Raw genomic sequence first — 25,796 nt, forward strand, 5'->3', positions numbered from 1 at the left:
CTTGCAAATTTATTAAAAGTGAAAAACAGAAATATAACATGTACACAAGTATTTACTGCCTTTGCCATGAAACTTAAAATTGAGCTGTTTCCTGTTTTCAATGATAAATTGTCAGGTGTTTGATTGGAGTCCACCAGGCACCACGCATCTCCTGGCCAATGCCATCCCTACAGAAATGGTGGTGGTAGCATCATGTTATGCTTTAGGAACTGGGAGTCAAGTCAGGGTTGAGGGAAAGATGAACGCAGCAATGTACAGAGACATCCTCAATGATAACCTGCTCTAGAGCGCTCTGGACCTCGGACTGGAAAGAAGCTTCATCTACCAGCAGGACAATGACCCTGAGGACACAGCCAAGATATCCAAGGAGTGGCTTTGGGACCACTATGTTTATGTCCTTGAGTGGCCCAGCCAGAGCCCAGACTTAAACCCAAATGAACATCTCTGGCGAGATCTGAAAATGGCTGCGCACCGACAAAGAAACTGACCCAAAATAGGTGTTGCAAGCTTGTAGCATTATACTCAAAAAGACTCGAGACTGTAACTGTCCCCAAAGCTGCTTCAAAGTAATTAGCAAACATCTATGAATTGTCATATTTTTTATCGTTATTAAATTTGCAAACTTTTTCCACTTTGTCATTAAGGGGATATTGTGTGTAAAAGTTTGAGGTGAAAAATAAATTTTGTCCATTTTTGAATAAGGTTATAATATGGAACAAGTGAAGCACTGTAAACACACAGAAGATGGAAGTTCTTGGTGAAATTGTCATGGCTTAATTCTCTATTCTATTAAAAGATTATTTTAAATTTCACAAACTGTGGACTCCACGCCCCACACATAAATAATCTTAAAATTAGACAGATATAGGAGTGAGCTTAAAGTGCTTTGCTTATCGATAAACAGTTAGTTGTTGAGTTGGGCTCAAACAGAAAAGAATCACTAGTAAACAAAGAGAATTCACTCTGTCCTCGGTGCTTCTTCTTAAACTCTAAGCTAAGATGTGCAGCTCTGTAGAAGATGCACACAATTACTTCAGAGGCGGGGTGCTTTATTTACATATGCAATATGCATAAGCAAGGTTACTGTGAGGGTGAAATAACTGCGAGATGGAGGGAAACGAGGAGGGGTTTTGTGTGTGTGTGCACTTGCTTGTGTGGGGTGGTGATGGAGAGAAGGTGTGTGGGGTAAGGGGGGGGGGAGGCAGAAAATTGGTGTTATCAATATTTAACCAAGCCTTCCAGCATATTTATGGCAGACAATAGAGCAGACATGCAACTGTCTCATATGAGTGGAAGTATATTTATTACAGACTGAAATAGAGGCTGTAAATAGGATGTTCATTGATATAAATCCTTTGCCACACTTTCGTGAAACCAACGAGGATTCCATCACTTGGTACACAAGGCTTACAGTGGAGTTTTACTAAAACTATTAATGCACTACTGTGAAAAAGTATTTGCACCCTTCCTAATTTATTTTTTTATGTTTCAGACCATAAAACATATTTAAATATTAGACAAAGAAAACCGGTGTAGATATAAAATCTAGTTTTTAAATGGTGATGTCATTCATTGAAGAAAAAAAGTTATCCAAACCTACCTGGCCCTATCTGAAAAAGTAATCGCCCCCTAAATCTAATAACTGGTTCTGCAACCACTGACAGCAAGAATTGCAACCAAGCTTGGCAATGAGTCTTTCACATTGCTGTGGAGGAATTTTAGCCCAATTTCCTTTGCAGAATTGTTTCAATTCAGACACATTAGAGGGTTTAAGGTTATGCCCAAGGTAATGTTTAAGGTTAAAGCATTTTAATTGGATTTAAGTTGTTTTGAGCCATTCAGAGGTGGACTTGCTGGTGTGTTTTCGATCATTGTCCTGCTGCATAACCCCAAGTGTGCTTAAGCTTCAGGGCATGAACTGAAGGCTGGACATTCTCTAGTAAAGAGCAGAATTCATGGTTCCATCAATAATGGCAAGGCGTCGAGATCCTTGAGCAGCAAAGCAGCTTCAGTCCATCACACTACCACTGAAATGCTGTGGTAGTTTTTCTCCAGATGTAACAGGATTCAAACCCTCCAAAAAGTTCAACTTGTGTTTCATCAGTCCAGAGAATATTTTCCCCAAAGTCTTGGGGATCATCAAGATGTTTTTTGGCAAATGTAAGACGAGACTTTGTGGGGTTTTGGTCAGCAGTGCTTTCACATAGGAGCTCTCCCTTTTTCTTATTATTCAACTCTGACCTTAACCAGGACAAGTGAGGTTTGTAATTCTTTAGATGTTGTTCTGTGTCCTGTTGTGACCTCCTGGATGAGTCGATGCACTCTTTGAGTTCTTTTGGTAGCCCTGCAACTCTTGGGAACCACTGTTCCAAGTTCTCTCCATTTGTGTATAATAGGTCTCTCCACCGTTGACTAGAGTCCAAAAGCCTTAGAAATGGCTTCACAACCATTTCCAGACTGATAGATGTCACTGACTTTGTTTCTCAGGGGGGTTTTTTAGATCATGGCATGATGCGTTGCTTTTTGAGATCTTTTAGCCTGCTTCACTTTGTCAGACTGATTGTATTTCAGTGATTTTTTGATTCAGCAGGTCTGGCAGTAATCAGGCGTCGGTGTGGCTAGCTTTAAAGAAAAAGTGGTTAATTGCAGTTAATTTATGATATGACTTTTTCACTTAGGCTCAGATGGTTTTAGATAACTTAATCCTTAATCTATCATTTAAAAATATCATTTGTATTTCTTTGTCTAATATTAAAACATGTAAGTGTGACAAATATTGCAAAAAAAAAAAAGAAATCAATAACTAATTGCACATCGTGATTATCAAATGCAATACAAATATTCATTATGGAGTTTCTTTCTACATGTGGCAAACAGATGTATGTAATTCAATCAGTTTGAGGGAGAAAAAAAAGATCTAAAAAAGCTATGAAAAGAGGGAGAAGAAATAAAATGTCTGGAGCTCTTTTTTTTTTCACAGACCCATGGCCTCTCAGAAAATGTTTCCATGTGTTGTGTCTGAGCACACTGAGAGCAAAGAAGGAAAACATTCTCTCCTCCAAACCACATGCAACAGATTCTTTCTGAAGCCAAATAAATCAACCCTTCGCTTCAGATCATGTGACACTTTTTGTGCTTTGTGTTATTCCCAACATATCCTGTTTCACCCCCCACCCCCACGCACCCACCCACCTCAAGCAGCACACACACATACACAATCAGAGTTTCCATTTCCTGTGCGTAAGATCACCTGTACAGACAGAATGGCGTGCTTCAATGCGACATGCTCAGGCAGGAAAACAGGAAAGGGAGTTCAAGGGTGTCCAACATGAAATACTCGCAGAGTTAGGGGAAACCCAGCGCTCGTGGCAGCACTCCAATTTCTGGAGACAGTAAGTAAAGTTTCATCAGTTTTTTTTTGTTGTTTTTTTGCTTTAGCACTGCCATCATGTGCTCTGCTTCTGCTTGTGCAAGAGTGCTGTAGAAGCATGATCTGCCTGCTCCAAAACAATACATACTGTATATTTCAGTGTAAGTTAATGGGATCACAAGGCAATACAGAATACAGTCTGACATTTTACATTTTGCCCTTTCCATTACTTACATGTAAGATCTCTATCACTCTATAATGTGAATGATAAATATGTATGTTCCTCTGCCTAACAGATGGTTTGTTTAGCTTAGCATAAATTTTAGAAATAAATGAAAAGTGGCTGTCTAAATGTAAAGATTGTTGCTTTTTTGTGAGACTGTACTGAAGCACAGCTGTAATCCTGCTCTAATGCTAACAAAGATGATGCTACATTTTTGTCTAGGAAGTGTGATAGCTCTTTCTACACCTGATTTTTAATTAATTGACTGATTAATACCACCTGCATATTATTGCGTAAGGTTATGTTTGGGCATAAATCCACAGTGGATCATTTTGGATACTGTGGGTTGTGAATTTAATTTTATCTATAATTCAGTTTTATTTATATAGTGCCAAATTTCTACAACAGTCACCTCATGGCACTTTAAATTGTAAGGTAAAAACCCTACAATAACAGAGAGTAAACTCAGACAACTCAGCAACTATCAGACAACCCCTTTTGAGCAAGCACTTGGTGACAGTGGGAAGGAAAAACTCCCTTTTAAGATGAAGAAACCTCCAACAAAACCAGGCTCAGGACGGGGCAGCCATCTGCTGTTTTGGGGTGACAGAGTAGAAATATGGGAGAAAAAAATACAGTGGAAGAAAGACAAGGATTAATAATAACTAATGATTAAATTCAAAGTGGGTCATAAACACAGCGAGTGAAAACAGGGGAGTGAAGAAGAAATGCTCAGTGGATCATGGGAACCCCCAGCAGCAGGCAGATTGCAGAATAACTCTGGTTCCTGGTTGAGCTGGTTCCACAGAAGAGGGGGCCTGAAAACTGTCTAGAGACTGTCTAGATGAGGAGGAGGACTTTAAATTTGATTCTGGATTTAACAGGGAGCCAATGAAGAGAAGCTAATATGGGGGAACTACACTCTGTCTTTCTGTGAATGGCTCATGGGATCTGTTGGATTTGGAAACCGAAACGATGTCTTCAGGTCTTTTTCATGATCCTTGAGCCATTCCTGAGCAGGTTTTACAGTATCGCAGGGCATGTTGCCCTATGCTGTCAGAAGCTAATGCTGTCAGAGTGTGCTTGTTCTGTAACAATGTTAAAGTCAATACCAGGAACCAAAGTTTCCCAGCAGAACATTGTAAAGTAATTTTAATATTATGAATGATTACGATTACTGTCACCTGTCTGAATTCTGACTTTGAATCTGTATATTGTGCTCTCAAAAATTCCCCAATGGAATTTTTTTTTAATTCCAAGTTATGAATACTTCAGTGGGACACGCTTCTGTGAGGTACTAATATGGTGTATGATGATTCAAAGTACAAACGATTTTTGGAACCACAAAGCTCAAACTGAAACCACCAATACATTTAAAATGTCCAACCAACAGCCCTGTCACAGGGTAACCCGGTATGCCTCTAGAGGACTAAGGCTACATATAGCCCACAACATGCTAGAATGGCAATTTCCATTGTTTTATTACATCTTGTTGGCAAAATAGAGTTGTTGTTTTAGTTGTGAATGTGATGCTAATGTGGCTGTAGACCATTCCTTCTTCAGGTTTGTTTGAAGTCCTAAGTTAGTGAAATAAAATGCATATTTCTGGTAATCCTCCTAAGCATTTCCTAAGTTATAATTTCATACTATAAAATAATTACACAATGGGCCCATGTATTCAGAATCATTTATTGCAAAGTTGGCTTATGAGTATTACCAGAATGCTTGAAGGTTGCTCTGTTTTATGTTGCTACCATCTTTGAGGTCCAGACTGCCGTACAGGAAATAGTCTCTTTATACTATAGGGGGAAATTAGGATCTTACCAAGTAGTTAGAAACACAGGAGAGTTTGACAGTCTTTTGTTTAAACAGTCTTTTAATCGCTGTCAATAAAGTTCTGTATTTGTGATTTTTGTATAGAAGCCTCAGAAGTGATAAACAGAATATCTTTGTCATGTTTTGGGTAAGAATGTATAGTATAAGCTAATTGATTAATGCTTGCATGATTTGTTTTGGGGAGAAGTTTAAGCTTTATGAGTTTAGTTGATTTTTTTTAAAAACAGTTTTAAGTTTGTTTGTACAAGTTCCTTTTTGGTTTGTCGTACCACCAACTGTGCTGCCTGTCTATCAGTATTTCTTTTTTTGTAAATAAATTGCATGCGTGTGAAGAGAATCCATGACTCCAAGCGTGCTTCCTCCACCGCATTTGCAACCCAAAGCTCTAAATTTAAAAAAAATGATGACATTTAAAAAATTGAAATAAGTAAAAGTAAAAAGGTTGAATGATACACAAACAACAAAGTAATTAATTGCACACTTTCTCAAAATCTTGTCATATTTTTCCATGTCTAAATCTATCCAAATTCAATGTAGTAACATAATTTTTTTTTTCTTTTTAAGTATGTAATATAAAAATTTGAATTTCTCTAAATATATATATATATAACAGGTCGTATGGCAATGACAGTCATAAAACCTGTCCAGCTCCTCGACATTTAGGAGAGCTGGACTTCGATAAACCTGCTTCTTGAGCAGTGAAAATGTACCTCCTTGCAAAGTCTGCCTTTGTCTGCCTTTAGATGTGTTTGGCTGTTTAGTCAGTCAGAGTTAAAAACTTAATAATCAACCACAACAGAGCACAATGCGTCAACCAATCACAGTGTCCCTCCGTTTTATCCAGTCTAGCACCAACAAATGGATGTTCACTTCAGCGGTTCTAAAATGCAATGTTCCATGTTTTGTAGAATCAAAAGGGGCTGAGGATAATGACACACAGTGACAATGATGTTGTTTTCTTGCTAAGTTTTTGCTGAAGCTCTGCACAATCTCTAAGTATAAAGCTTAAAATGGCATGGTTAGCTTAGCATAAAAATTATCCTAGCCATGTTCTGATTAAATATAAAAAAGTAAATGTGATTACAAGCAAGTCTAAATTTTACTAATGAATACATTTTATTTAGTTTAGTGAATGTTGAACTATTTTTAAACTCCCCTACCCCCCCCCCCCCCCCCCCCAAATCCCATTTATAAGTTTAACTTAGCGTGCAAAATTGTAACCTTGTAGTTCTTGCTATATGCGATATGCCATACTGATCAATGGTCCCTGTTCTTTGTACGGTAGCACACAGCTCCCCTGTGAATCTGACAGCCATCCCTAGCCCATTTACTGTCAAATGGGGTCTGCTCGCATTGCCTGAGCTCAGATGCAGATTTATGCCAGAGCAATGTCGGTTCTTGCATATTAGATGAAAGCCTTGTTTGCATATACCCGCTCTCGCCCTCCCCTCTCCTCCTACCCTCATCCCCCCTCTTTCTCTCTCTTCCTTTTTTCTGAGGCGTCACTTTAATATGTATGCAAATGGGCTGCGCTCCACGGGCAGATATGTGTGGAGTCCTGTCCTGCAGTCAGGAGGTGTAGGAGAGATTGTGTTTGTATTTATGAGGCATGGGCCCTGCCGCTCTTGGGAGAGAAAACGTTGCGAGTAGCGTGGTGGAGGCTCTGCAGTGCAGGCAGAATGCAGATATGCCAATAACAGAGGTCATGGTTGTCACTAATGATAAGAAGAGACAATTAGACAATAGCATAGCTGTAATGCAACCTCCCCTTACACACTCTTATATGCACACACAAACAAACAAACACCTAGGCTTAGACATTGCCTTCTCTGATAGGAGGCAAGCTCGCAGACTTTTCTTGAATGTTCGGTACATTGCAGCAGCTCTTCTCCTCAGCGTTGCCGGAGCTGGATTGGGGAGAGATCTGGGTATTTGGTGTGGGTAAAAGACCAATCTATTGATCATGTGCATCCCTCACTGTTGGGGGCTGAGGCATAGGGAGACAAGGTCAGGTCACCTGTGAGGGAGGCACCACTGACCATTTCATCAGCCCCATGCTTCTCAGACAGGCCTCAACAGAAGACGATCAATAAAGTCTCAGCAGACGCGGAAATAAGTGTGTGCTGTGTAAAATTTCCTGTTGCACGTGTGCCCCGCGAAATTAGAAGAAAGATCTGGTTTCAAAGAAAAAAGAATCTCATTTCAGATGAGAGTTGTAAATTGCAGGAAAAAAACCCTGAATGAAAATAACAGTGAATGCCCGGTGTTGAAGACATAATAATATCTTGGCTTGGTGCCAATCAGTGATCTACTAAGGCAACACACACACACACACACACACACACACACACACACACACACACGACTGTGTGCAAATCAAATGTCGGTTTCCCCTCTCTCTCTCTCCCTCACACACACACACACACACACTCTCTTTCTCACACACACACCCTTCCTCCATCATGAATAAACCATACTGTGTCTATGAGTCATATACCACCCCCACATCCCTCTCTAACCCACTCCCCCTATTCGCTGCTGCAAGAGTAAAAAACGCTAATTAACGTGATGGCTAGCTCCAGCTCCTGTCAGCAGCTTGTGGGGGCCTCTCAACCAGCAGCCAGGCTCTGCTGGTCTCTGGTTTTAGCTGCTCTCTCCCCAGCCACCATCTCTGGAGAACCAGGGGCCCCTCATTCATATTCAGACCCAGTGTCAGGCACCTGGAAGCTGCCAGCACCACCAGCACCAGCACCGCACAACCAACCCCCATAGTGTCTATCACCAGCCCCCTCTAGCCCAGCTCCTGTCGATACTGGATCAGCCCCCCCCCCCCCCCCCCCCCCACCCCCATACTGCTGTTGGAAGACACCCACAAAATCCACCCACTGGCTCCACCCTTCACAGATATATAGGCACACAATTTATTTTATATATATATATATATATATATATATATATATATATATATATATATATATATATATATATATATATATACATATGCATTTTTTTTGCTTTTGATTAAAGTAAAATCAAACTGGAACAGGAGCACAAACCGAGCAACTCCCATTTAGGAGAAGTGAGAGCTACAAACTCCATCTAGGAGATGACACAACCCAACTGATGGGTTGAATCACCCAACAGTGGAGAGAAAGAGAGAGAGAGAGAGAACAGTGGCGAACGAGCTCGGTTACCATGACAACGCAGCCGGGAGAGCAAGAAACAGGAACATACATAATCTGTTTCTGCTGAGACTTGCACATGTGGCACAGAGCTGCCTTTCCTCTGAGAAGAAGTAAAGGGGAGGTGTGTGTGTGTGTGTGTGTGTGTGCGTGCGCGCGCGCGCCCTTATGAAACATGCATGCCTGCCTCTCTGCAACTAAACTCACTTTTCTGCCCTAGTCACAAAGTGAGTCACAAAATACAAGCCATTATGGCGAAACTGAAGCACACAACCCAGTGTTTAGTGGCAGGTTTTTCTTTTTTTATTTATTCCCATCTGCTGAACGGTGCGAGGAAAAAAGCTGCTAAGCAGTTAAGATACGATATAAAATATATACAGGCAAGTAAGGGCAACATTTTCCCCTCTATTTTCCTTTCCCTGTGCCTCTCCGCCGCTCCCCTTCTGCCTTTCTTTTCTCTTTCCCTCTTGCTCCCTCTTTCTACAGGCTCAGTCTAACCTCCCCCTCCCCTTTCCTCAAGGGAATAAAGGTCGTAACGCAAATGATTACTCAAACCCGAGTTGCCATAGAAACGCAGTCATGTGACTGGAGCAGGCATGCATAGACCACAACAAAGAGGTGGATCAGGAACCAAACGCTGGAAAGAGCTGGAGCTCGCCTTACTGGTGCCTCAGTGCATTTCACTCAAATTCGAACCCCTTTAAAATAATAATTATAATAAATTAATAAATAAAAATGAAACGCAGAGGGAGAAAAACGGCACTGAAAAGAGCTAAAGGCTGCAGTGAATCTGGGCTGTAACACCGCAGTGTACCATATATCGTACCATTCACTAGAATACCAAGGGTGTGTCCTATTCATCATGTCCTTCTTGGAGGCTGAGCTCAGGCGCCAGTAGTCTGGAATTTCTGTGAAATGGCGTCAGTTGTTGTAGAAATGCAGAGGGTGGTGGACTGGAGAGCTTCTAAAATAGGAGCTGGATTGTGAGGCTGAAAAGTTGTCCGTGTTATACACTTTCAATAACGGCTCTCCCTCAAAGAGGAAAACAAGTTTTGTGTCAGTGCTGCTCTGGTTACTTGTCTGAGTTACTCTGTTTCCAAATTCGAGGCTTTAAAAACCCTACTGGTGCACAAACAGATTTTGGAACAGTATCTATGAAAAAAAAAAGGGGGGGGGGGGTCCATGGTAAAAGCTGAAAATAGATAAAATATTTGTTCATGATGGAAGGACACAAGTCAGAGTGTGCTGCTCTAAAGCAGGAACCAGCACCTGGAGCACAATGAGGAAGGTGGCTTGCCCCAACAGGATTCAGCTGTCCTACATCCAATCAAGCCCCATTGAGATTAAGTCCCACCAGCTCGATATGAACCCCATGGCCTGCAACCATCTCTCTCTCTCTCTCTCTCTCAGTCTGACCAACCAGCAGCCCCCTCCCCTCCATAACAGTATGTGCACAAACACATGCATACAATATCCCAGCACCAAGTCAAAGCTACACGCTCAAGAGTCTTGTGTGGAGGCAACAGATAAAGTATATACAGTCTGGAAGGCAGCATGATTGCAAGAAATACGTTGGTATCCAAATTCATCTTGGTGTTAGCAGCCATTAATTTCGGTGCATTTCAGCAGAGCGAGAGGAAGGGGTACATGTTTGTCTGATGAAGTCACCACATCTGTGGGTATGAGCGCTGTGTGTTTCGATGTCTACGCTCTCTTTCCCTCTCCCACACTCTTCTTCTCACCAATCAAACACATACAATATAAAGATACCTGGGCAAAAAGACAAGTGAAGCCAAAACAAAACACACAAACACACAATCTAAAGGGGTGTGACTGCACGGTGTGGAACCCCCTCCAGCTCCCAACCCCTTCACTGACTGCTGGCCATTTCCCTCCAAAGTCCACCTCAACTCCCATGAGGCTTCAGGCAGCAGCTGAGTGTTCAGTGATGTCTGCAATTATCCCGCGTCTAGACATTGTCTAGTGGAAGACAAGGAGATCCTGCACAGGCTGCTCTCCACAGAGGAAAAGGCCCCGGCTAGACCGGAACGTCTCTCAGCTGGTGAAGTAGTGGTTAATGAAAAGGTTAAGGGCAAGCTGGGAACTCAGCCAGGGAGCACAGACATGAAGGGAAATGTAAAGTCATATATGTAATTTTGATCACAGTACCTTTATGTGGTTCTTGCAAGCAAAAAAGTGTTTGTTTGGAAAATGTGGATTTATATCAATAAAATTAATTTCTTGAAGATTTCTGATATTTCCTTTCCTGGCATCAGATATTTCAGGTATTCCTGTGTCTTTTAGTGTGTTCTGCTAAAGAGTTCAAAAGAAACTGATTTTAGCCTTAAACAGTGACTGTTTAAGGCTAAAAGAAATACAGAATTGCAAAAGCAATTAGCAAAAATAATTATCTTTGAATAAATATGTCAACATCCCAAACATGAAATAAGAGATTTCATATTTTTCTTTATTTCAACATACTATAAGTCACTTTTTTCATTTATAAAACATGCAGCTCTAATGGCACCTGCCCCTCATAAATCCATTCTGATATTGAACTCTGTAGAATTGTTTTGGAAGCTCTTGTCTCTCAGACAGAGTGGTCTGAAGTGAATAAAGGAACTACAAAACAAGCAAAAACACGCAGCAGTTCGCAGCAGAGGTTGAAGGATATAATGAGCCGTGGTGAAAGAAGGCTATGAGAGAATGAGCAGGTGTGGTGGGGAAAGACCCATGGGCTTCAGGGAGAGAATAGATCAATAACTAATTTCAGTACAGAGCTTCACTCGCACCGTTTTCCAATAAATGCTGGATGGAGAATGCTGCCTTAGACCTCTCCCTCCCCGCCCCCTACTATCTCTATTCTATCACCTTCTACAAGCAAAAGGATTGGACTCTATGGAAGAAGCCTGTTCCTTTTTTTTTTTTAAACTCCCCCCACCACCACCATCACCATCACCGTTGTCATTTTTGGTCGGGCGGATTATGTTCCTGCTGCCAGTGTGTAGTATAAATTCAGCCCAATATTACCATTTCCATGTGTCCTCGATGACGACCGCTCTCACAACCATTCCACATATGGCGTCTCTGTATCTTTAATGTCTTTTTTTTTTCCCCTCCACTGTTCTGCCTCCTGCATCTCCCTCCCACTCTTCCCCTCATTCGACCAGGGCCAGTGTTGAGGTTTTGTCAAGAGTGTGCAGGGAGATTCAGACAGACAGGAGAGTGAAGCGTGTGTCATGCAGGGCTGCTGCTGCTGCTGCGGCTCTTCTCCTCAGAGGCTGTGACCTAGATAACCAAGAGGAGCTGGAGCGCCTGCAAGCCTTGGAGCCACTCCAGCTTCAGCAATGTCAGGAAGGGGTTAGTTGTATAACACAATGTCCTATTTAGTTTGCTACTCACACACGCATGGATGCATACACATATGTAAGCAACGGTTCCCTGTACCATCATCGCTTGCTTCTTTACAGACTGTTTGCCTGTTACCAAAGCCATGGGGGGAAAGAATGGGTTTAGTACAAGTGCGAGAGTGTAAAGGGGGGTATACTGGGCCCTCAATTCATCAGAATTTAACCATAAGCATTAAAACAAACAAACAAACAAACAAACAAAAGCCAGGTAAAACTTTCCACCTCAGCAGCCACCAAAGCTACATTATGTCACATACACATCTAGGGGCGCGCTCTTTCTGCTGTGCCTTATTTTAGCAACCACTCGAATGATGCTTGTGGTTTGAGCGCATCCGTGAGGAAAACGTGTACCACCAATTATCCTGTTATTTACCGGTACACTGTCACAGTCACATTCAGCACTGCACTGCCACTACATGGGAAATTATAAGCACTAACGTGTAAACAAATGCAAAACAAAAACTGCTACACAAAGCAATGAAGTCACAGCTGGTGGAAGTTTTTATTAATTGTCATTATTGTTGTCATTACATCTTCATATTAAGCTTGAAGTTACACAAATTCTACAGTATATCACCGTCACGTTGAGGATCTAAAATATAGATGGACCGTACTGTGCTGGAACAACTTCAATAGGTTGCACTGTGAATAGTTAAGTCTTCCAAAGTCTGAGCTACCTTTGAAAATGCAGGAGCAACACTGCCATCTGGTGGCTTTCATATTGTGCTGCATTTTTTTTTTTTTTAATTTATTTTTTAAATAAACGTGTCTATACGTTTCACCTCTACAGCATTTCATTGTGGCAGTGACAACTCAAAGACTAATCTGTACTTACAATGTTGTATTTGTAAAGTAAACATATACACAATTTTGTCTGTAAATTTGGCACAGGCAACACAGATTTGGAAATTAAACAAAGGCCTCAATGATATGTTAGACTTCGCTTCACTTATCACATCTTCAAATATTTTACACAAATTATTACAGAGTTTGTTCAGTCTTTCACTTCAGATTTTAAGCAACACAAATAGTAGTAAGCAGTTTATACCATCAGCGCTGGCTCTGCTGGGGCTTGAAGCAGTCCCAGCCAGACTTTGGAGTGTACGTGTGCTCGGGAAGAAGAAAGTATTTGAGTCTGTCTGGTAGTGGTAAGGCTTTGACTCTGTCTTCCAGTGGCCAGGGCTTCAGGCGGTTCCTTATAAATGCCCTACAGAGGCATCGCAGAGCAGGGGGGCTTGCTTCACGCTCTGCTATGTGCTTGTGCAGGTTTAGTAGAGCCTGAGCGTACGGGTGAGATTCCTGACCAGGCATGGGGAGCTGCAGCCCGCAAGAGAGATGCAGCCTGGGGCTGTGAACCTTTACCAGGTCGAGCAACATCTCTGCCTGCTCCAAGAGCTCGGCTGCGTGAGTTTGATCAGAGCACTGCTGCAGGGCTGTTTGGAGCCTCTGGAAAAGAAGGCTATAACCTGACCAACAGGAGTCACTGTGATTGGAGCAAACCAAAGACGCGCCGCTCTGAATTAAGAGCACAGCCAAGGGGAAGAGCAGGTCAAAGTACTCCAGGCTCGTCTGCGTCAGGGAAGGCTCGCCATCCTCATTCAGACAGCAGCTGGGGTCCACGCCGTGAGCCAGCAGTAGCTGTGTGGTTTTCAGGCAGAAGTTACCAATCTGAGCAGCATCCTCCACCGAAGCCTCCAGCGCCTCCTTCACCAGAAACACCAACGACGACTCGACTGTTTCACCGTCTACAGTCGCAGCATGAACGTCAGCACCTTCGGAAAAGGAAGCATCTCTCAGCACTTATCCAGATTACAACACAGGCTTAAATTTGTAACACTTTTGAAACTGAGACAACTCAGTATTTACCGGTTAATTTAGTCTTAGTAGAGTACGTCCTGTTATATCTATTTGCGTATGTTTAAAAAAATAACGTATTCTCATTTTTAGGCTTAGGCTCCAAAAACTAATCCCACATCTATTATCATGCAAATTGCTAGCATCAGATACAGGCCCTCCCTGGTGTTCAGAATGGTTTCAGATAACTTGAGAGTCAAACAAAAAACATGAGCTGACCTCTTTTGCTGTGTGTATTTGTACAGTTTCTCTTGCTGTGCAAATACAGTTTGGCTTTTGATCTTTATCCCTCCATTATTTCCAAATACGACTTTGCTCTTCCAGTGTTTAATAAGTGACAGCAGGGCTTATGTTAACCTTGTGCAGCCAAAAAAACTGACATCCTAATTTAGATCTTTCTCATGTGACTCTTCCAAAGTAACGGTTGATCTTTTAAATTAGCAACATTTTTAATAAAGGCTGAATACATTCTTAATTCAACTACATGCAAATAAATAAATCTACTCAGCATGATTCTGATAATAACAATAATCTAATAATATATTATTATCATCATCATCATCATCATCATATTTTGATGTAAAATAAAAACCAATGCGTGTCGAGTTTCCTAGTAACATTTACTGTTTACACACATTTTGATATGAAGGCTGTTTTATGATGACCCAGAGCTATATAGGGGACTGTGGTTAGATAAAAGATGAACAATGACTGCAGGGCTGAACAGGCCAGGGTGGGATACTGAGATGTGGAGCAGCAGAGAATGGTAGCTGAGTGAACAGAGTCCAGAGTGTGGAGAACTAATCAAATAAAAAGTGAAATCTGGAGCAGAGCAGCTGAAACGTGTGGGTATCATGGCCCGGAGAGCAGAGCTGATGAGGTGAAAGGCTGCAGAGTTGAGACGGAGCAGTGTGGACAATGGATGAGAGAGAGACCGCAGGATGGATGGAAGAGGACGCTGAGGTGGACGGTGTGATAAACTTTGTACTACTTTTACAATTATTAAAATAAAAATGACTCTCTTATTTTGTTCTGGACAACTGTATGGTTAATTTTAAAATGTAGGCAATCCATTTCACAGTGAGCGGTCTGTTTTTTATACCTTCTTTATTTTAAGATAATACAGCCCATATGGAAAAGATATATATAAATCTTATAAAGTTGGTATCTGTCTTGTGTGAAACTTGTATGAAAAGCATACAAGAGTGAAAACAGATATAAGATCCCTTGAAAAATTATATAAATGAAACTTGTCAGACAGACTGGAGTCCTGCCCAGGGACCTGCCCCTTTCCCCTATGACAGCTGCGATTTAAACACACCGCAACTCTGAATTGGACAAGTGGAAGAAAACGGATGGAAGCTTGAATAATGTTCTTCTTCTATAGTCTATTAATTATTTAGATGTCATAGGCATTGTCGTATTGTTGTATCCTTTGTTTACTACATTATATGTATTTTATCCTTACAATCGTTTGAAGAGCTAATAAACATAATCTTAAATAAATTTGTGAAATGTTATAATTAGAAAAATTAGATGGAAAATAACAATTTCAACTTTTCAAGAAATTGCTGCTTTTCCAATACTGATATTATTGCATAACAAAGAGACATGAAAAGCACAGGCAGAGGCTAAACACTCTGTTTCACGTGCAACACTTTGTATGTTAGAACTTCGCCCTTCTCTGCAGCTGACTGATGGACCAATAACATCACCAGCAAGAGTGGCTCACTGCAGGCAGATGGACCGTGCCTGGAGCGGACAGACAATACACTACCTCTGCTGGACCATAAAAAAAAGCTTTAGTGTTGATGTTGATGACTACGCATCCTGTAATGCTGGAAATCCCCATTTGTCTTTGAGAAGTAGAAAACTAAAATCCACTCTTGAATTACACTTAAAGGAAAAACTGCTAAACCAGAATTGGCCACAGTGAAAAAGTCAGTAACAGCTGGGGGCCACTTTTGAGAAAAAACGCAAACAAAAAAAATACAAAACATTGTCATGTGCAGGGTTTTTTATGTAATGTAAAATTCACTGGTTTACACAAAAATGTCCAAGCCTTGTTTGGCCTTTTGGAGGACAAACTTAAGTGTTTATTACACTTGTTTCCAAACACCTGAACCAGACGAGATCAAAAAAGAAAAAAGTCCCAACCCTATAGTCACTCTGCACATGAAGTTTAATGATAAATTTAAGCTTCTGCCTACAGAAGATGAAACCTTTTATGGTTAAAAAAAAAGGTCACTAGTCAGTCACTTCATGCTGGGATCTCAGCACTAGCTCTGCTCCACTTTCAATTTTCTGTTAAGAATCAGATCCACGGTTTATTCCAGGTTCAAAATGAGCGCAGGTGGCAAAAAGCCTGTGTGCAGCATTTTAGCTGTGATGCCGCTTGAGGAAGAATTTGAATGACCAAAAGCAGATGAGAAGGAAAAGGGCCTGGAGTGCGTTTTAGAGCCAGTACCTCTCTCAAGTAGCAGCTGGATGTTCTCCGTGTTGTGCACGGTGATTCCATCGCTGCTCGCCAAGGCATGGAGCAAAGGTGTTTTTCCTTTGAAGACAACATCAAAGCAATCACCTTTCAGAATGACTGAATAAGGGTATGAATGGAAATTTTACAATTAAGGTTGGCCATCGTAAACTCACCATGTTTATCTCTTGCATTCACACCAGCACCCAGGTCCAGCAAGGCGAGCAGGCAGGGCAGTCTCTCTGACTCCTCACTGGCAAGGTCCAAGGGACTGCTCTCATGAATCTACAGAAATAACAGAGTTTACATAGAATCCATCTACTGATAAAAAATAAAAAAAAGACAGAATCAATCAAAAGAGAAGTCATGGATTTCTCTTTACTCACTCTGTCCCTCTTTTCAATGTCTGCTCCGTGCCCGGCCAGCAGCTTCACCATGTTTGGCCTGTTCCTCAAAACTGCTATGTGTAGTGGGTTGTAGTATGAAACTGGGTCTTGAGAAATGAAAACAAATATTTTGTGTATAAAACAAAGTCTTCATTAAAGAGATGAAAAGTACCAGACAGGCGAGGATTTGACAATATAGCACTGTTCCTAAATGAGTGTGGGCAAAGCTATAAAGGTTACTGTACACTTACATGCAGAGTATAAAACCAAACACAGAGAACATGAGCAATAAAAGAAAAACTGTAAAAGACAAGCAAAAGGAGAGATTATGAAAAGACATAAAGAGACAGGAAGTAAACACTTGAAAAACAGCTAAATGTGAGGCGTACTGCACGGTATGTGGGAGCATTTGTTTCTCGCCAGAGGACTTTATGAAATGTGAGAGGTGAATGAAGCAGCCTCTGCAAGAAATCCCTAATCATACCCCTGGGAAAAACACATGCCTGAAACCAGCAGAGGTCACCACAGCATAGTTAGGCTTAGTCTGGAAGGTTTAATCACAGTAGAAAAACATGCTGCACTTCCCACTAGTATATACAGACGATAACTGGCTCGTTATGCATGTGCAACAACTTGTTACGTGTAGAAAAATGGCAGTGGTCTCCTGTTGGTATCAGTCATTAAACACAATCTGTGTATTAAGAGAAAATGGACTATTGCAGGAGGGAATGAGATGAATGCTAGAAAGCCAAAAACACTATTCAGCACTTTGAAGATCATTTGCAACAGCTTGCAAAATTTTAGCTACAAGAAACAAATGTGCTATTGGGCCGGGGGGGCTTATTTGAATTTGCTTATTTGGTTTTCATATGCACCCATTTTCAGTGATATCAACTTTAATAGCAGGAAATTAACAAGGCATATAATTATTTTCTTTATCTCTTTTTCGCCATATTTTTCAAGTATCCAATATTTAACAACAGCATAATAAAAACTAGAAATTCTGTGTTTAGTGTGCCACCCATATGGCCACTCCTATGAAAGAATTCTTAAAGCAGCCCTGTCATTAATAATGTGATGCAAATATGTTTGAAGGCAAATAACTGGCTATAGTTCATTGCCTAACCAACATTTCTGTTGCTTACCGGCATACTGGGAGTGTTGGATTTGGTTTTGTGTCAGCAACCAAATCAGTAGCACAGAAATGACACACACATTGTTTTTTCAGCTTTTGAAAACAGAAGGTAAACTATCCAGAGCAGTGGAGACTCCTGTAAAAATGTGGTGCTGCCAGCATCGTGACCTGGAGCCTGAACCACAGAAGCTGCTTCTAATGACATCTCCTAGTGATGTCCCTTCCTGCAGTCTGGGCCTACATCAGTTCACTTATGATGCTTGAACACACATCTTGGGCTACGTTCACACTGCAGGTCTTAATGCTCAATTAAAATTTTTGGATCAAATCCGATTTTTTTTGTCTGCTTGTTCACACTACAAATAAAACGTGACAGCAAACGCGCTCTAGTGTGAACCCTCAAAGCGCCCCACATGCGCAAAAGAAGACGTCACACACAACGCGCTCTGTTTAGACCCAGACCAAACAGTATTGTTTGACTGATGGCCCTTCATATAAAGACTTGTTTTGGACTTTACGTTTCCCAATTTTGCTTTAAGTTATAAAGTTATTTTGTTATTTACATATGGCCTAATAATTATCCTTATTGCTGTTTTAGAGAGGAGCGGTGCTTCAAAGGATAGTTGGAAATGTCTGTCAGAATCTGCAGATTATACAGTACAAAGAAAATGTTCACATTTCTCCAACACTGTCTTCCCAACAGTTTCACTAACATCTACATGGGATGGCCAGGAAGCATTCATGATGTCTTATCGGGCGCTTCTCCAGCACAGATAATTGGCGTCTGTCTTGTGTCAGTTACGTAAAAGACGGATTTAATGCGACATGACCATTCAAACAGCAGTCGCTTTCTAAAACATCAGATATGTATCGGATTCAGTACCACTTACGAAAGTGACCCAGATTGGATTTGAAAATATCGGATTTGTGCCGTTCACACTGTCATACCATGATCGGATATGGGTCGCATAGGATCAAAAAAGTCGGATTTGATACGCTTTCGCCTGCGGTGTGAACGTAGCCTAAGTAATACGCTCACTGACAAAAGACTGAGTGGACCTGAATCTGATGTTCTGAAGTACACACATCATGATATGACATATCGTGATCACTGAATGACACAGGAAATCATTCCTGCCCTTGGCCATCTCCCTGTACAACTCCTTCATCTAATACACTGTAAACACTGGAATAGTTGCATCCTTTTTGCACACGCTCTTTCTACTCTGTAATATTCCTGTCAACACTCGTGATATTTATTTATAATCACCTCTGTCAATCCTTGATTTGTATTATTTAGTGATTTGTATATATTGTGCTATTTCTTAAATCTGTAACATACTGTATTGTTAAATAGTCTAGTCTGTTTCTGTTATTTATACTGGAGCAACTGTAACCCACATAATTTCCTTAGGGATTAATAAAGTATGCTGATTGTGATTCTGATATTGGAACTGCTGCTGAAAAATTTGCTAGTATGGCAAGGCACTGAATGAACTCCAAACTGCCAGGAAAACTATTCTAATTTCTTTTCTCATCCTACAGATTTTGTATTGTAGCAGCTTGCTTGCTCTTGTTGGTACATACGCTTGATTTGAACCGGACCAACATTGGATTTTTAAGACCGATATTGATATATGATGATTTAAAAATCAGATATACCTTCTACGTCTTTTTTAAGATAAGACAATGCACTCATTGTAGTGTCTGTAGTGCTCTAAACATGACGTTGCACAGTGCCCTCTGGTGGACAAATGATTCAAAATCAACAATCACACCTTAGCTGAAGAGTGTTTCTTTCGTCTCTGCTTTTTTAAATTTCAAAAATGACATTAAGCACAGTCACAAAATGATCTCTCTCTCTCTCTCTCTCTTTAGCAAGGTTTCATAAACAAATGTGTATACAGTGTCAAGTTAAAAAAATTCACATCATCTAAAACACACCCCAAACTGTTGCTAACCTTCAAAGTTGAGATCAGCTCCGTAGCGTAGGAGGATTTTTGCTGGCTGCACCAGACCCCGCTCTGCCATTTTGAACAGGGCATAGCTGATCCCCTCCACAAACACCTCTGACTGGGATTCTTGCTCCAGGAGCTCCACCAGAGACCTAGAAATTGCGGATTCTTCCTGAGAACTCCTCACAGGAGAAGAAAGAAGCACCTTGTATGTAATGTTTGTCTGTTATCTGATACATGTTCAATTCATTACGGCAGTGTAGCACTGCCAAAAGAGGACTTGAACTGAATAGCCAGCTTTACCTTTCCTCGCCAATGTCATGTCGTTCTTCCAGTCCAATAACACACATGACAGCATCTACCAGCGGCTGATACTCATAAATTATCCTGCGAAATCCATGGAGGAAAGGCATGGCTCTGCCTCGGCGATCCTAGGTTAGCTCCTAAAAAGCATAAAAGAAATGCTGTATGCTGAGGGTGTGTCAGTCGCAACGCAGACATCAAAGCTTATCTCTTGAGTACAGCTGACAAACGTATTCATATCGTAGGTGACACGTCACAGTAACAGGCTAACGCAGTGGTTTTAAAATCCTTCATATAAAATAATATTTATTCCTAATACTGATTAGTTAGCTGGACCCATTCAGTTAACGTTAGCTGACCGTTTGTCTAACGTACGCTAACCGCAACGATATTTACGTTGTAAAAATGGCGACAAGTGTGGTAGTCAATGGCAGCATGACTTACCAAATGTATCACTTGACCTGCTAAATTATAAACAAATGTCTTAGCGAAATTACTTTTAAAAGAGAGGAAAGTCACTCAGAGCAGACTCCCTTCAAAACAGGAAGCTTTCCTCACGCCAGCATCGGTCCGACGCTGTTTTCATTCCCATTTAAAATAAAAGCCTAAGCAAGGTTCCTCTTTCGAGTTTGTCTCCTTCAATCAAAAATTAGTAAGTAAGCAAACACACTGCACCACTTCAGTTGTTGAAACATAGACATTTACTGAGAATTTAAATGCCAAATAGTGATTTCGGGTATTTAAAAGATATAAATTAAAGGATAATAGAATAAATATAAATACTGCATTAATTAGTGTATAATCAGGCCTTCCAGCAATCTGAGGCGTTTTCATTATAGTCCATTATAACTACATAGGAGCAGGCGCTGGTTTCTGGAAACCATCCATCTTTAATACAGCTGCAGAGACGGACATGGCTTTTTCACCTAATAGCTTTATATGTAAGTGGATAAAGATTCACTTACATTCACTCTCGCACTCACACACTGGTGGAAGCAAGCTACGGTTGTAGCCACAGCTGCCCTGGGGCAAACTGACAGAAGCGAGGCTGCCATATCGTGCCATCAGCCCCTCTGGGGCACCAACACCAGTAGGGTAAAGTGTCTTGCCCAAGGACACAACAACCAGGACAGAGAGCCCAGGGATCGAACCGGCGACCTTCCGTTTATAGATACGCTTCCCAATCCCCTGAGCCACGGTCGCCCCATATGATCATTCATGATGTATGATCATTCAATGATGATCAAATGATCATTCATTTGTGCATGTATATTTTCCTCACCTCCTTGTTATTGTCATTGTTTCTTCGACCATGCACCCTAATTTTTAATTCATACTTTTCCTCCTCACCTCAAGCCTCATCTCCTGATATGGTTGCAATTATGTATTGTCAGCAGACAATACATAATTGTATGTCCTGTCTCAGGACAAGCTGACTAAACAGTAAGAACAGCTGGTTAGCATTGTTCGAGCTATGGTTAGGCTTGAGTGTACTAAAAATCACAACTTTCCCTCTGATTAACAGCTTGATTAAATACTGACAATATATACTCACTATAGATGTAACTGTAGCAAGTATTAAGCACTTGAACTTTGAGGGGTAAGAAAACATAATTCAGTTGACTGCAGTCTCCAACATACCGACATCTATTGGTGATAATTTACACACTGTAGCTTTAAGTAAAATGTTTTTGTAGTTGACTTATGATCTGTCAAATATATTTTTCAAGAATGATATTTAGTTATTTTGTGGTAGAAATTACATTCCTGTCACAAGGTAGAAACTGTAGACTTTTTTATGCTAATTTATCCGGTGTTGTTGATATTAAAAATATCCTTTTTAAAAGGTATCTGGTGAAGAGGGTAACAAAAATTGCAACAAATACAACCAGTTACCACCAGTGGTATAAAACAATCAGCAAGTGCTGGCTTGCTTAGTGCAAAAAATAAAAACATACAAGTATGACTGTAAGGAAGTCTGCTGGAAAACTAACAGAGATATTGGAAGGGAAAGACATGCCGCTCAGTCCTAAAGAGAAAACTCTTGCAACAGCAGCCATTGTGACTGAAGCAGAACTTCCAAGGGGGACCTTCTTACTTTGGGTCAATATTAGCAACATTTTTTAATTAACTGTAACGGATCCAAAAATGTTTTTGTATCCCAGTGACTATTGTAATTATTTTGAATAAGTCTTCAAAACTTTAGGGTCACTGCCAAGTAATGAGACTTTAAAACTACCTCGTACCTAGCTCTGATAAGCCACAGGCTCAGTTTCTGATTGTAGATTTAATTGATTGCAGGCAGCATGATGTTGATTTCTATTGTCATTATTATTACTGTTATTTTCAATTATGGCTCCAAGTAGAATCAAAATGAGGATAAAGCATGCTGTGGTTTGGTGCAGACCTACCTTGTGATTGACAAGCCTGTATCATACGGACATGCACTTTTCCTGCAATTTCTCAGTCAGTTAAACCCCGGCTTTTTAAAACACAACACTGGCAGTGCCCAAAATGCTCAGTTCATTAATTAATGAGTGATGGTGCATGGTGACTGTGTACATTTTTTATACACACCCTTAAAGAGTCTGATAATAAACTTTAACAAAGGTTTACTTAGAAAGCTGCACAATTTCCTTTTTTAAACTCCTTTCCAAACAGACAATGCTATCGGGAAAGATTCCAGGAGTTTCCTCAAACATGTGTGTCCAGTTCAGTCTATTTGTTTATTATTTTATGTCACAAATCAATCTTTGTTTCTGATGGTAACTGTCATGGATTTATCAAACCATGCCAACTTCCATCCAACGATCAAATGCCTGATTAGCATTTGGCATGTTTCCTTTGATATTCTTACTGACCAACAAAATATTTCTTCCACCAACACGAGCAGTTCCAAAACACTTTCTTTTGTCCATATGGCACATTATTCCGGGATGGCAGCTTTCGCATTTGTGACAATTTCTCCATTATGCAGACAGCATCTGGTTGTTAACAGTTGCTTTTGTCCTGTTTAGCAAACAATCCCCTGCTGAGTCGGAGTTTGTTGACAGATGGCTCACTTTGAGAACCACAGAGGAAGGCCTTCTCTCTCACAGGATGTCATCTTTAGCGCATGTGTTTGTGTGACTGACTTTAAACATCACCCGTCCCAACGACTGCACGCATTTTAATCTAGTTTTTGTTGCTGACACACTGTCTCAAATTTAAAAATGAGCAAAAAAGTAAGAGGAAGACAAATTAGCTAGACAAGCATAGCCTATTCTTTTTTAGTTTTAAATTTAAAAAAAAAAAAAAACAGGGAGTAAAATTTTTTTTATTAATATGTTAAAATTAGTGAACAAATACACAGCTAAAAAAAATTAAATGACCAGTTTGAAATCACATTAGATCTCAGTGGGAAACAAATCATGCTGGATAGCTATACTGACATTGACTGGGTAATCTGTTAGGAACGAAAGGGTGCTGCATCGTTTGATGGAAATGAAAATGATCAACTTACAGAGGGCTGAACTCAAAAACAAAAACCCAAAGCAAAATTTTAATTTTGCTGAATTTCATTGCAGCAACTCAAAATGGTACTCAGTAGTTTTTAAGGCCCTCACATGCTTGGCAACATCTGAGCATGCTCCTAATGAGATGGTTAATTGTGTCCTGGGGGATCTCCTCCCAGATCTGAACCAGATCATCACTGAGCTCCTGAACAGTCTGAGGTTCAACCTGGCAGTGTCAGATGGATGAGAGTATGAGAGATGTTAGGGCCAGTCAGTGGTATCAGTTCCTTCATCCTCCAGAAAATGCCTGCATACTCTTGTCACATGAGTCTGGGCATTGTCATGCACCAGGAGGAACCCAAGGCGCACTGCACCAATGCAGACAATGAGCTCAGTCATGCTGAACGATGTCACAGGCAGCATAATGTTTTCCACAGCTTTTCCAGACCCTTACACATCTGTCACATGTGCTTAGGATGACACCGGTGGACCTGCCAGTTGGGCTCCAGAGTTCCAGAAAGTGAGCACAGGGCCCACCAGAGGATGTCAGCATCTCAGGCCAACCTACATAAAGTCTGTTTCTGATTGTCTGGTAAGAGACATTCATAACACTGGACTTTTGGAGGTCATTTTGTAGCTCTGGCAGTGCTCTTCCTGCTCCTCCCTGCACAAAGAAGCACATACCGCTCCCGCTGATGGGTTAAGGACCTTCTATGACCCTGTCCAGCGCTCCCAGAGTAATAGCATGTCTCCTGGAATATTCTCCACGCTCTCAATACTATGCTGGGAGACACAGCAAACATTCTGGCAGTAGCATGAATTGATGTGCCACCCTGGAGGAGTTGGACCTCTGTAGGGTCCAGGTATCGTCGTGTGTTATCAACAGTGACACTGATCCTCACCAAATGCAAAATTAGTGAAAAAAAACAGGCAGAAAAGATGAGAAGAGAAAAAATGTCCCTGACATCATCAGTAAAACTACTAATTTTGGGGGGGATGGTTCATTGTTGTCCACCTAGTGCACCTGGTATTAATTTCATTAACACTAAAACGGCTGAAACTGATTAACAACCCCCTCTGCTACTTAACTGTCCAGATCAACATCCCAGCAGTTTAACTGACTTGATGCTTTACTCTGATTAAAAAGCGTTCCTTTCATTTTTTGAGCATGATTGCTGTCTAAATAACCTTTGATACAAATTCTGCCTTTAGGTGGCAGTAGAGCAGCATCGGCACACAAACTACACCCTAGACCTGTTACTATACATCACACGCCCGAGTGAATGGTTTTAAATGTGCATGAACGCAAACACAACCTATCATGTAGATGTGGACTTGAGCGGAATCTCAAACAAGCATCACAGGGAGATTCTCTCTGGCATCCGGCGGGCTTGTCCTCTGGAGCGGAAACAGGATGCAATAGTTTAATCAAAGTTTGATTAATTCTAATTTTGTCACTTTCAAGACAATTACTGTTTTCACATCCAAGTAACCCGATCAATAAGGCGTTGTTCCCTGAACGGATGGCAGCCTGTTCATAATCTCTCTAATGAGGGTGAAGTCTCTTTTGCTGTTTTCCAGCCACACTTAATTTACTCTGGATTTTCAAGGCGTGCGCATGAATACACTTCCTTACCTTTCCTTTCACAAAACCGCCGCTGACAAGTTCTTAAGTCTTTGTGCGCACACCTGTCAGAGCTCCCCGGTGAAGCAGACAAGCTATTTTTCCAACTCTCACCATGTGGTCACGGGAGCATACTGCGTCTTGTTAGACGACAGTAAAGGCAGGTGGCACAACGCACGTCACGTATTAGACCGTGAAAAAAAAGTGTTTTTCAAACAAAGGACCCCTTCCCAGGTATCAGGCTCAACATTAATGGATGTTCTTGAGGAAGTTTACAAACCCCACTACGGCATCACCAATGTCACTGTTGTTCTCAAAGCACGGCGTGTCAGGTCCCCGCGAGTATCAACGCATGACACTTGAAATAGCTTTAGGAGAACAGCTCTGAGCCACTTTCAGAAGAACGCCGTAGGAGAAGAAATGAATTTGCAAAACACTCATTCACAGTGATACAGTCATTTAAGCGCCCACGGTCCCGTGTGTGATGAAACGCCTCGGTGGGATTCCAGGTACTGAAGAGTAATGATCGTAGTTAAGAGCAAAGCTTTGTC

General features: G+C 41.0%; 1 protein-coding gene and 1 long non-coding RNA gene across 6 annotated transcripts; one reads left to right on the forward strand and one right to left on the reverse strand.

The window, feature by feature from the left end:
- The first annotated feature begins 2,786 nt into the window (after positions 1–2,786).
- Positions 2,787–12,763, forward strand: LOC146507132 (uncharacterized). Its single transcript, XR_014877125.1, has 2 exons — positions 2,787–3,392; positions 11,782–12,763. It is a non-coding gene; the product is annotated as an uncharacterized LOC146507132 (long non-coding RNA).
- Positions 12,500–25,389, reverse strand: asb6 (ankyrin repeat and SOCS box containing 6). 5 transcript variants are annotated; one of them, XM_085179535.1, is made up of 7 exons: positions 25,258–25,389; positions 20,128–20,267; positions 19,831–20,006; positions 16,735–16,841; positions 16,525–16,633; positions 16,343–16,429; positions 12,500–13,793 (listed from the first exon to the last, which is right to left on the reverse strand). In XM_085179535.1, the coding sequence occupies exons 2-7, from the start codon at positions 20,235–20,237 to the stop codon at positions 13,072–13,074; spliced, it is 1,311 nt and encodes a 436-aa protein (XP_085035661.1). In that variant the 5' UTR covers positions 20,238–20,267; positions 25,258–25,389; the 3' UTR covers positions 12,500–13,071. The 5 variants fall into 5 exon arrangements, with proteins under 5 accessions (XP_085035661.1, XP_085035663.1, XP_085035659.1 ...); XM_085179537.1 differs by lacking the exon at positions 25,258–25,389 and adding an exon at positions 20,572–20,717 and having other exon boundaries at positions 19,831–20,003; XM_085179533.1 differs by lacking the exon at positions 25,258–25,389 and adding an exon at positions 20,572–20,716.
- Between the last annotated feature and the right edge of the window lie 407 nt (positions 25,390–25,796).

This window comes from Neolamprologus multifasciatus, chromosome 12, assembly GCF_963576455.1.
Source record: "Neolamprologus multifasciatus chromosome 12, fNeoMul1.2, whole genome shotgun sequence".
Lineage (NCBI taxonomy): Eukaryota > Metazoa > Chordata > Actinopteri > Cichliformes > Cichlidae > Neolamprologus > Neolamprologus multifasciatus.

Excerpts from the sequence above, each read along its gene's own strand:
- asb6 (XM_085179535.1), bottom strand. The coding sequence starts at position 20,237 with ATGCCTTTCCTCCATGGATTTCGCAGGATAATTTATGAGTATCAGCCG. Across the intron at positions 20,007-20,127 it reads CATGACATTGGCGAGGAAAG|GAGTTCTCAGGAAGAATCCG; the intron begins GTAAAGCTGGCT and ends TTCTCCTGTGAG. Across the intron at positions 13,794-16,342 it reads CCAGCTGCTACTTGAGAGAG|GTGCTGACGTTCATGCTGCG; the intron begins GTACTGGCTCTA and ends CCTTTTCCGAAG.